This window comes from Metopolophium dirhodum, chromosome 9 (genome assembly GCF_019925205.1).
Source record: "Metopolophium dirhodum isolate CAU chromosome 9, ASM1992520v1, whole genome shotgun sequence".
Taxonomy (NCBI): domain Eukaryota; kingdom Metazoa; phylum Arthropoda; class Insecta; order Hemiptera; family Aphididae; genus Metopolophium; species Metopolophium dirhodum.
Window position 1 is genome coordinate 19170604 of NC_083568.1, and position 13600 is coordinate 19184203.

The 13600-nt window shown below is 26.3% G+C and overlaps 1 protein-coding gene across 9 annotated transcripts in view; it reads left to right on the forward strand.

Annotated features, from left to right (window-relative positions):
* The first annotated feature begins 2972 nt into the window (after window positions 1–2972).
* The window catches only part of LOC132951827 (basement membrane-specific heparan sulfate proteoglycan core protein), a 168558-nt gene continuing 157930 nt past the window's right edge, over window positions 2973–13600 (forward strand). For 7 of the 9 annotated variants that reach the window (XM_061023818.1, XM_061023823.1, XM_061023822.1 and 4 more), the window contains exons 1-2: window positions 3010–3337; window positions 12418–12667. In XM_061023818.1, coding sequence (XP_060879801.1) covers window positions 12572–12667 — 96 coding nt within the window. In that variant the 5' untranslated portion in view covers window positions 3010–3337; window positions 12418–12571. Of the gene's footprint in view, window positions 3338–12417; window positions 12668–13600 lie in introns of all 9 variants that reach the window. The other 2 variants (XM_061023819.1, XM_061023826.1) reach the window with 2 other exon arrangements.

Here is a 13600-nt window from a genome sequence, read left to right on the forward strand (position 1 = left end):
AGATGAAAAAAATTAAAAATCCTTAGTCACAGTTTTTATTTATAAGCATTTAAAGTTCAAATTTTGACAAAATACCGAAAAATCACGAAAAGTAGCAAATTATTTTGATGAGAATTCATAAAAATTTTTCTTTTTAAATCTAAGATTTGAAAATGTAATATAAGATTACTCATAAGTTTGTCTACCTTTATCAAAAAAAAAATGTCTAGAAGAAACTTAAATTAAATTTTTATGAGCGTCTGAAATTTATATTTTTACAACATTTGATATTTACTCGATTTCTCATGTAACAATTTTCTTATTTTATTGTAATTAAAAAACGAATAACTGTAGATACTTGAAAATTTCACTGAATGTTTATATTAGCATTTTCTATACACGATAAAATTTTGAAAACATTTTGACTCTTTTTGAGCTGTTTACGGACATTGTCAGTTTTCAATTTTTTTAGTTTTTTTTTCTATAAATATCAATAAATTTTTATTTGTTGGGTAAAAAAGCGTGAAAATTTAGTATATCGTTATATCGATATATCGTTCTAATAGCAGTTGAAAAATATTAAAAATACATAGGCAAAATTTTTTTTTATAAGCATTTAAAGTTCAAATTTTGACAACATTTATCAAATTTATAATTTATTAATTATTTTGTAGTAAAAAATGTATAAAATGTTTAACTTTTATGGCTAAGGATTGAAAATTTAAAACAAGGCTCCACGTAAATAGGTTATATATAAATTACTTTATTCACAAAAATATCATCAAATATACTTGGTAATATCATAGGCTGACTGACCGTTTTCGCTCAGAATCGTTTTTCTTATACAATGATATTATATCATTGAATTCAAATTTAACACCATCCATTACAGTGACCCACTTGTAACTTACTGTACAGCAGAGCGACATCCACTTATCCACCTTTTTTTTTTTTATCCTTGAAAAATCAAATAATTTTTTTTTAAATTTTAATTTCACATTTAGTATCTACTTGATAATTCCTTTTTAATGAGTTATCAACCAACTTTCTAGCTATCATAGTTTAGGAGAAAAGTTAAGAAATAGAAATTTTGGGCTTGTCCACGCTGACGTTTTTATGGATTCAAGTGGTTATACCGCTCAAATCTAACATATCAAATCTCTCTCATTAATATTTTATATTAAAGCCAGCTAAATTACCCACCTACTCATCATTACTGAGTTACATTTTTACTCTTTTCCTATTTAACACAAATTCTTGAAGTTTTCAAAATTCAGACTTTTTTCATTTCAATTACCATACTTACATGATTAAAAATCAAGAAAGTTAAAATATTTATTGTATCATTTGGCAAACACCTAAATCAAAATTAAATAGTTATAAATGTATGGTGTATTATGTTTATACTTTATGGATATAATATAAACTTGATAAAATCTATATTTATTATTTTGTGGTATAAAATAACCAACTTAATCGCAAGTTTAAAATTATGGTTATTTTTGAGAAGTAATATTTATTTAAATACAAGTATACAGGGTGATCCATTTAACTTAAGACACTCATAATTATTCAAAAAATATTAGGTAACATTTAAACCCCCATCGGCTATTGTAATATAGTATGAATATATATATACAAGCCATAGTAACCTACTAACTATCTATAACTGAATATTATTTAAAATTCATTTCTACAAATAAAATATTTAAATATAGGAGCAAGGTACTTCTATTAGATGCACACAATCGCATACTTTTACTCTAAGAAATACATATTTTACAAAACGGTTGTCTTTATTGATGCGTTATTAAATGAATTGTACTTTGTGAGACGTTCGCTATTGTGAGCTAATAATAAAATAGTATTCCGGTGGGTTGATTGGGTATTTGGTTGATCATTCTAGTGTTTCGGTTTATTGTTGCGAATATTTTATCCGTTCGGTCGTGCTATAATATTGCTGCAGGCCATCTTCGTAACACGATTGTATATTATATTTAACGGATGACCACACGGGATCTCATATGGCCATAAAAATATAAAATATACACAATACGATTACAGCAGCACTCATCTTATTATCTATTAACTATTAAGTGTTTTCATTTATTGGTTGAGTATGGATGTACTATTCGACAGAATATGAATTAAATTTAACAACTATATAGGTATTTTTTTTAGATAAAGTGTATAATATAGTGACACAACAAATGTAAATGGGAAGTTGTGGTTACACGTATACGAGGTATACGAGCTGTAGAAGACGTTGGTAAGCACATCACAAGGCACTTGTTATTCTAATATACCCTATAAAAACAATGATTGTTATAACTTATAATAGTTATTAGTTATGACTTATAACACTGGCGTAGGTAGGTGTAGGTCGTAATGTCGTGTACTCGTGTATTATAGTCATCGTTAGAATTCACGTTGATGTATGTGCGGGTACCTAATGATGTGCACGGACTTGACACCCAACGGGGCACGGCCATAAATTTCCGTCCTTCCCCCACCCCCATCGATTTCGGACCCACCCGGGTGATACGCGAGAATTTTCTCCAAGTGCAGTCGCGCTCGCCCGTTGCGCGCATTTCGGGAAAATGAAAAAAAAAATTACTTAAATAAAACAAAGATGACACAATCATATTATTGTATGTAAGAAAAATAAACGGAAAACACTCATCATCATCATCATCATCTTCATCATCATCGTCATCGTCATCATCATCACGTCGTCATCACCGCGATTGACCCGTTTCCATCACCGGGAGGGTATACGGGGTGCCAAAAAATAAGTAAATACATATCGAGAGACGGTGATTTTTTTTTTCTAACAAAAGGATTTTATACCCACCCAGTCACCGGCTGGTGGGTGGGGGAAACGCTTAGAAAAATCTCACGTACGTATAGCAACGCGTGTGTGCCTGCGCGTGCGGGCGCCGCCGGTATAGTAACCGTCGCTGCATCGCTCGTGTAGAGAGTCACATGCTGAGCCGCCGGCAGTTAGCCCCACGAACACGGACCGTAACAGACGGACCGAACTTCCACTGTTAAGCCGTTCCACGCGTGTGTCTGCGAGAGTGTATATGTGTGGTGCACGTGTCTGTGTGCGCGTGTGTGTGTGAGTGTGAGTGTTTTATTTACTTTTATTTTTTTTTTTAAATAATATAATTTATTTATAATTAATATACGGCGATGTAAAATTATTTAATTGTTTCGATATATTATATATATTATATATATATATATATAATATAATATCTATTATGTATGAGTACATTTGATGATTTCGAAATCACCCATGTACATGTGTATGTAAATATGTCGTAAACGAATATAATATATTATACGCCACAATGTGAGTATAAATCGAGTTACCAAAACATTACGATTTTCATCCACTTAATACTATATATTATAAACAGGTATAACTTGGAAGACCAAAAATATTTTCGTTCTTCAAATTATACATTATTATAATATTATAAGACGTAATGCCACTATAACGTAACATTGTTTTGGGTTTTTATTAGAATATAAAACATCACATTTTTACCTATTAAGTACTTTATTTCATATATTATATGCACTAATAAAATAGAATACCATCTTACATTCTTATACCTGTTTTACTAACTGCATAATTATTGAAAACTACATTTTTGTGAACCCAGAATATAATATAATATAAAGCTAATAAATACTATAGCATAAAGTGGCTATTTTCATTGTTCTTTAGTTTAAACCAATAATACCTACAAATGCTTTTATAAAACGCATGCAAATATAACATAAGGTTATAGTAAATTAACAATCTGATAATTAAACAAAAATCGTATAATACCTACGCGATTATATAATTTGCAGTTATAAGTATTATCTGAGAAAACGATCATCAAAGAGGATTTATTCAAAATATTTTTACTAAATATACATTTTTCCTGTGTTTTTATTGATTAAAAGCGAAATTTGTAATTTATTTAAAATTGTATTTAACTGTTGTATTTAAAATATCTAAGTAAGAACATAAAATAAAAATAATACACATTCTTTAGGTAAAGTAAAATACTAAACATCCTTCTTCATTGATTATCTTGAAATTATAAGTTTTAAATAGGTACACATTTTTTTCTACTAACTCAAATTAAATAACTCTAAAATAATTCTATTTAAATATTAAATTAATAATTTACCTCTATTTTTTGAAACTAGATAATGTAGATATTTTGAAATTTCACAAGGTGATCTAACATTTCATGATCTCATACAATTAAGAATCAGAAGTTTTGAAAATGTTACTGAACATAATATATAATATATTCATTTTTATTTGTACAACATTGGCAATTTTTCATGTTAAAGATAAAAAAAATATATTTTGAGTACATCAATTAACCATCCAACACTAACCTTATCGAGTATATTGTTATCCATTTGAACATTGGTTAATTTTAAGTATTATAAAAGGCATTAACGTAATATAATTCCAATATATTTTTTTCACTGGTAAATCAATTATAAATACAGTTTTCAGTATTCAGTTAATGTATATGTTTTAAAAGAAGTCACATGGTTTTTAATGGTTGTTACTCGGATTTTAACTTAATGTTATTTTAGGTAATAATATACATAATCATGTAAATGTTCTATCGTCTGATTTGCATTTTTTATACTATGTTATATACTATGAGGTTATTTTTTACATAATATGAATTAACGTTTATATTAACATTTAATATTAATTCTCGGCATGGTATTAAAACTAGGGAATTGGCAAGAAGTTACGAATCTATTTTTGAATTTCCATCTTCAAATCGTGAGTTATAGCTGTTATAGCATTGAATTTAAAAACACAATATTTAACATTTGATATTATAATATATAATATTATTTAATGTTTTTTATGGTTGATTTTTTTAAATACTATACGATATAATACTATAGTTAATTTATTTATTTTTGACTAATTTCTCATCCTTATTTATTTATAAGCAAGATAAAATGTAAATATAATTGGAAATATTTATTTTACACAATATTATTTGCATTTCATTATAATTATGACTGGTTGCATCGTGTAATGTGTATATGGAATACAAACAAAACATCTAAAAAAATATTTTTTCTAGCCAATTAATACACATTAATAATTGTTATTGGAAAATATAATTTAGTCGAATAGTAATAACTAATAAGGAACTAAAATAGTGTTGGTCCTTTGTAGCCTTTATTTCTTCTAATTCATCTGTTATTATATATACCTAAATACCGGATTGTCATATTTAAAAAAATTGTATTATTATAAAAATGGATTTTAATAGGCTTAAAACTTCGTAATTATTAATTCATGACTTAAATTATCGGGATATATACTATGTAGAAACTTAGGTATTAGTTATTATAAACGAACAAATGTACGTAAGTATGTATGCATTCAAAATATTTTGATGATAAATAATAATAGAATTATATTTAATAGTACTATAAAAAATTGCCAGAATTGGAAAGCCTTTTTTAATATTTATGATTATAGACTAGAAAATATAAGTATTTCTCGGATTCGTATTATGTAATCAGCGATGACAATTCACAGTATATTTTAGCACTATTTTCATGAAACTATTATTTTGTTTAATTTATTTGTTAACTAATTTTACTGTGTTAAAAGAACTCCAAATTAAAAAAGTTCTGATTTTAAAGGATGCTAAAAAAAATGTGAAGCTTTTTAATTTTTATGACCCGCCAAAATTTCAAAATGGTTTTTCGATTACAAACGTTTTTTTTTATTCCTATAATTTTAATTACACAATTTATTTAACTAATATATACCTGTTGAAGTAACCATAATTTATAGAATATGTTGTTTATAAAAAAAATTTCGTAGTTTTAAGATATTTTAGTTAAAAGTCACATAATTACCTAAAATCTTGTATAAAGCATAAACAAATAGTATTATAAAGCACTAAAATAGAAGAAGTCACAACAAATGTTCGTAAAACTTTAAAACTTGAATGCCGATTTGTTTACTAACTGTCCAACACTCCAACTTGTATATTGTCCAATCGGCGACCACACCTATATCTTCCTCACCCGGTTATACTGGAGTATTGACAACATCAAAGTACCTATATTATTTTCTTTTGAATTCGAAATTATCTATATATTATGTACGTACATTTTAATAAAATAGATGTAGAATCAATATATTTTGCAATCAATCATTAATATTTTAAATATAAATAAATAATCCATATTCTAATAAATTATATTCTTAAATATTCCTTAAACCATTTAAACTCCTAGCTGTTTGTCCTTGGCCACTTTCATATTAAATTTAAATATTTTATATAATTAACAAATAAATTATCAGGATTGAGCATGATGTGTTGGTTAATGGTTCGGCACATGGTATTATTTGACTGCTTGATCTCAGAGGTTTATTATAATTTATATTATAAACAATTATTATTAAATACATTTTTATACAAACTTAACCAGTAAAAATATATATTATTGTATAATAAATGATTTTTTCGATAAAATAATTGTAGTGTTCACAAACCCTATACATTTAAAATAATGAAGCTAAAAATACAGCCAAATTTTAATTTAAAATATAATGTATAGATATATTTTTTACTTTTATCATGTATACCTAAGTTAAGTTAGGTTACTCTAAAAGTAATTCTAATTTTATTTTACGTTGTGTGAAACATTATATTATTATTATACCCATATGTTGAAAGTTAATATACTTATATTTTAGTTGTCGGATGGTACTTACCTATTGCTGAGAGTTTTCTCATTAATGTTAAATTCTCCATGTTAAACGTTAAATATTTGTCAATTGTCATCACACTTATTAATTTTAGTATATTTCTTAAATAGATTGTAAACACATTCGGTAACACATGGTAAAAGAATGTATTTTAGTTTAACACAGAGTTCAACGTAATATTATTTTCTTTTAAATATATTAGGTGGGCCAGGCGTATTTTAGACCCCCCCCCCCCCCCGCCCCAAAATGTGTGTAAAATGTGTAGTTATATTTTGATAACCTATGAAAACATAGATAATTGCAAGATATCACTTAGTAGGTATGTATTATGTGAGCCTTTTTGTACTTTTGTAGAGTATCTGAGTATGCTATATATACGAAACAAACTACAAAGTATAAAACAAATAATTATACTATAATAGTTACAACTTATAACATTGACGTAGTATTATAGAGCATGACTCAATATTTGATTAGTATAAGTAGCTTGGCAATGATAACTTGAAAGCTAATGACGAATGATGAATGTATTTTTTAGATTAATCTAATAAGGCTAACTATAACTAAAATAACAATGTTTGAATAATGTATTCCATATGGAATATTGGAATCTATATAGTATATACCTATGAACCTAATTTTATTGTAGTTTTAGTCTCTAAGTCTTCTGGATATTCTTGGGTATTCTTGTATTTTATAGAATAATACATTATACTTATATATAGGTATATTATAAATATATCAAATAATAATTATATAAATTCAATTTGTATTTACAACTTACAAGCATTTAAAGTTTAGATAAGAGCATGTTGACTGTTAAAGTTATACTCAGAAATAATTCTATGGTTTTTTAAACAGTCGTCTGAACTCTAAATTATTATAAATAAAAATAACTATTAGTTATATATTGAATTTTAGATTCTGAGTGAAGCGATGAATTTATTGATTTTACAATGATGTGTTTTTTTTTATTTTTTTTTTTTTTGTCAATCATTACCTTTTAGGACAGTAAAAGTGCTTGGATTTTCTTCAACAGTAACTTTTCTGATGGGAAAGTGAATCTAGTTGGTACCTACTTTGGGGGGTCAAAAGTAAAAATTTCCCAGTAGTTTTCAAAAGCGTCATGAAAAACAAAAGAAAAATTAAGGAAAAACGGGAATTTTTACTCTAAATCTGTTTTTGAGAAAATTTTGAAAATAATTTTACTCTTTTTGAGCTGTTTACGGACATTGTCAGTTCTCAATTTTTTTAGTTTTTTTTTCTATAATTATCAATAACATTTTATTTGTTGGGTAGAAAAGCGTGAAAATTGTATGCAAGGCTCCTGATACATTGTTACAATAGCAGTTGAAAAATATTGAAAATACATAGGTACAATTTTTTTTTATAAGCATTTAAAGTTCAAATTTTGACAAAATTTATCAAATTTTAAATTTAATAATTATTTTGTAGTTAAAAATTTATAAAATGTTCAACTTTTATAGCTAAGGATTGAAAATTTAAAACAAGGTTCACGTAAATAAGTAAATATATAAATTACTTTATTAACAATAATATCATCAAATATACTTAGTAATATCATAGGCTGACTGACCGTTTTCGCTCAGAATCGTTTTTCTTATACAATGATATTATATCATTGAATTCAAATTTAACACCATCCATTACAATGACTCACTTGTAACCTACTGTAAAGCAAAACGACATCCACTTACCCATCTTTTTATAATTTAAAATACCTGTTTAAGAATATGGATTAAAAAAGTGTTTAGACGATAATATAAATCGTTAAAAAAAACAATGATATTATCTTAGGCAATGACTTAACTATAGACATATTAATAAATGGACTGCCCTTCCCATACACCCCGATTATGTATATGAAAGAAAAGAAATAGTTCATAGTTCATAGTTTAAGAAAATCATAACAGAAAAAATGAAACATCATGGAATGATAAGCAAAATTTGAAGGCGGAAACATTTTTAAAAACTATTAAATGAATAAAAAAAAATAAACAAATAAATTTTGTACTGTATTACAATGTTTTTTACTCCATGATATGTGATTTGTTCTTTTATGACCGTCTTAAGATGTATGCTATTTCTTTCTAACAAAGTTGGTATACGAACCTCTCTACCACGATCAGTCCATTTATTAATATGTCTATGGATTTCACAGTAAACAGGCATCTAAATAACTACAGTTTTATTTTATTTTTATAAGAATATACCTAAACGGTATGCGTTGGTTAAATAAGTTGAAAGAGAAATATAACTATTTTTGAAGCCGTACAAAGTGTTAAAATGAAATTAGGACAAACTAGTAAGTGCCTATCACACATTCATAGTTTTTCAGCAGACGCGGCGCGCGGCGTGTAGCCGTGTAGGGCATGTAAGTCACATGTGCGGTCTTTTTTTCTAAAACGTTGACATTGCATATGTTCATCGAGTCGATGATGAATAACTATATGGTTTAGGGTCCCTGGATTACCAGTATAATATGGGTAACCACGGCGTTTCGACATTTCCCGGAACATATGTTTCTGTCATTAAGGTAAAATTTGACTACACATACACAAATACATTGGATAAAATATGCGAAATGTACATTTTGTTTACGCGTCGGGCGAATAGAATGTGCTGTTTACGGTCTTGGCAGGAAACTAATGAATTATTATTATGTAAGATAATTTTTTTAGACAATATAGAATCAAACAAAACAATCCGGTTCAGCATAAAAATGTTAATTTATTATACCGATTCCGTAAAATTTTTGCTGAGTATTTTCGTGTCGACGTTCGTTCGACAAAAAATGACTAAATTTTCCTTATATAAAGGCATCCGTCTTAATTCACTCACCTCGAAGCAAAATGGTGGGTGGTTATATATGGTTGCAGTGAATTGTGGTATACAATTTTAAAACGATACCGCGATCGTCGTATGTAGAAGATGATTCATAGTGCTGCAGGAGATTGGTCAAAACCAACTTGCTGCAGACATTTCTTCAATGTTGATACACATGTTGATTCGTTAGTTTTTTCTTTACGTTCGGAAGAATATTAGATTTGAACCAATGTATATCCACGAGAATTAGACGAACGCATGCGGAAAAATGTTTAAAGTTGGTGTAATTTTAAATGTGCACTCGTACCAAACTTTTGAAAAGTCTATTACTTTTAATTTCAAGTTCTTCTACAAAAGTTTTTTTTGTTTCTATTTCAGATGGTCAATCAAGTAAAATACTAGTTTCAATATCTATAAATCATTTCAATTTTTTTACTATACAAACAACGCGCGTTACGATGGTCTTTACGTGTAAAAAATACAATGAAAAATGTCCAAATTACATTCATTCAAGATTAAAGTTATTAGGTACCTACTTATCGGTTTAAACATAATATATACTTCAATTTTTAATACAGAAAAAATGTAGGTGTACATTGTTAGTATTTTGTCATTGTGCATTTGTGCTATCTTTTAGTATATTATATATAGGAGAAATTGAGTTCACAATCGGTTTTACAAACACATCATGCGACAGTAACCGTCATCTACTATGGTAGTTATTAGACTCCAGTATAATATAGTGTTATGTGTACATTGAACTGGTAAATAGAATGAATACCAAACCATAATATATAGGTATCATGATTTCATTCAATTTAGAAAATGGTATAATATATGTATATTGGAATATTAAGTTTTTTAGACGAACGATTTAACAATATATTATTGGTTAGAGTACTTATAGGTAATTCTTACCGCAAAAATATTGTCTAGATAATCATTTTTTTTATTCCTTATTTTTTTTTAACAAAATATATTATTTTAATCATTAATGTTTAAAGTTATCAATGAATTACACTTAGGTAAGCATGTTTTTATTCTGATAATATTTATTTATTTTGAAGAATTAAATCATTATTTTTTTTTATCTTTGGTTAGCCGTTATTAGCGCATATAATATATAAGTTTAAAAAAATATTGTTCACCTGCAATGAAGGAGAAAATAAATCGCTATTTTCTATTTCTCATACTCAATGCATATATTATAATATATATAATATATATGATAAATATGTATATAAACGTATTAATTTACATATGTAATTTTGTGACTTGTGTATAATGTTGCTATTTTCTTTTTTACATCTAATGTTAATAATATAAAGTATAAACTAATAAATGTAAATAACATATTATGTAACGTGAAGTATTATAATGGAGAAGCTGTCAAAACGCATATTACGATCAATAAAATAAATAAATCGCATACGTTTACCGAAACTTGTGTTAATAGCTTTATTAAAACTGTTCATTAATTACTTCTTTAAAAAGTAATTTTTCTTGATTTATATTTTCTATTTTACTATTAACTTAATATAATCATAAGACAAGTATAGGTAGTAGGTATTGAGCATTTGAAAAATTCGTTAATTATAGTAGACTATATAGTAAAAATTATGACGTGTATAATAGTTTTAAAGAATAAAGTTATGAATACCTAATTACCTACTCAATATTTTTGTAAATATTTTACAATTTATTTAATTTTTGTACATATTTTTTGATACTGAAGCTATTACACAAATTATTATTATTTTCAAATAAAATTATATATATTGGTTATTTACTTATAATGATAATTGATAACCTTAGTTCCGACCTATTTGCTTTAAATGTGTTGTTCTTGTTATTGATAACGTATCAATGTATATAAAAAAATCTTAATGTGCATTGTATAATATTGTATGTACCTAATATTATTCATATTTGAATTTATTAAATTGCTAAAAATTGTAATTGTAATAAAATAATTTAAATTAACCGAAGTAGGCTAATGAGACCTAATTGCATGCTTGAAAAAAAAAAATATGCATTATCTAGAAATTCATTGAATTGCTACTATATAATAGCCATCACTTATAATAGTTAGTATAATAGCTAGGTATTTTATATTTTTTAATTCATAGTGTTTTCCAGTGTTTTGAAAATATTTTTATTGTTAAAGCAGTTAATGCTGTAGTGGATGAATGGGGAAGCATTGGCGAGGTAGAATATGAATGTCTAATGAGTTGAAAACTATTATTGAAATTTGTATAAAAATATCGATGGTTAGGAATTGTGTGTGAATTAAATGTATAAATGTCTACGGTCTACCTAATTTTTATTGGATATAATATGTCTGATATTACTATCTGAATTGATGAACTAGGTATATAATATACAATCACAAATCATTTTTTTTTCTTCATATATTTGATATTTTTTTTAATGTTCATGTGATTTTACACTAATTGGCATAATCATTATAATGGGTAATTTTTATTTTGATAATGTTTAAGACCATCGATTTATTTACGAAGTAAAATAATAAATAATTATCGATTCAACAGTACTTATCCGTAAACGTACGAAAAAAAAAATGTTTTGTTTATTTTATGGTCTTTATTATTTTAGTAAAAGACTAGTGTAAATATTTAGTTTACTGTTCAATATTTTCACACAAACCTAAAATTGCAGCATTAATTTTATTTATGTAATTTTTTAGTAATTATTAAATTAGTTTGTAGTTTTTAAACGAGGTTTTTAGATAATAAATATATATTATACCTATACGCATAAACTAATTAAGCAATTATCTATTTTGTTTGTAGTTAATCGCCGCCCAGGATCGTGTTTAACAATGGAAATTTGAATCTGAAGGCTTTGCGTTTATAACCCTCAGTGTTCGTCACTTAAGCAGATTTTGAGAGTGTCCGTGTGACATAAACAGAAGTTTTAGCATTTTAAGTCAATAACAAGTGTACTATGGTGTATTTACTACACAGAAACCGGATATGGTTATCCGTCGGGCTGCTGGTGTTCATTATTGCAGTGTGCTCATCGACGACATCCGTACTACAGGTAAGAAGAATTCTTTACACTTGAATTTAAATATAATTTTGTATAGACAGACAATTATTCTGAATATAGTATTGATACAGTAGATCATAATTTTAAGTGTATTATATATTAATAACATACATATAAATATAAATTGTCACCTATGTATATGTGTAATACATATTACAAATTATACACTTTCAACACTGTATTTATTAAAGATACCTATTATACATATTTGAATACAAATCGTCATCCTTTGCAGCTATTAAGCTTAGTTAACACGACAAAAACTTAACGAGATTATTTAAATTATTACAATTGGTATTAGGCTAATTAATTTTATGCTGTAGCATTAAAACAGTTACAGTTTATTTTAAAATATGTATGCTTATTACTTTCTTATTATATTTATTTATACTTGCATATATTATAATAAAAAAATAATATAGACTCAAAGGGGAGCGAATTTTTTTTTTCATGTGTCTGTTATCTGCAATACTGCTATACTATAGATTTACTTTTATTATATTAGTATAATTCAAAAAAATATAGTCGTTGAAATTTAAAACATAATTAGGGGAGACCCGGGTAAGTTGACGAGCTGGGTAAGATGACGAATTTATAATAACTGATAGTAGATTATATTAACAGCTGATGTTTTACAACAAATGTAAGGAATAATGTTAGGAACAACTATTTTACCGATAAGAAATAATCACGATAAAGACCATGTGTTTTTATTTACGATTTTCTGTTATCACCGTACACACTTTAATTTTTTGTGTTTTGAAATAACGTTTTTCCGAAAAAAGGAAAGTGAAATCCATTATATATTGTTTTTAATCAATAAAGTATAGTTTAAGCTTTATTTTTATGTATAATTAATGTTTATTACGTATGTTAAAATGACAAAAATATTATCATGATTAAAATATTATCGATCGGGGCAAG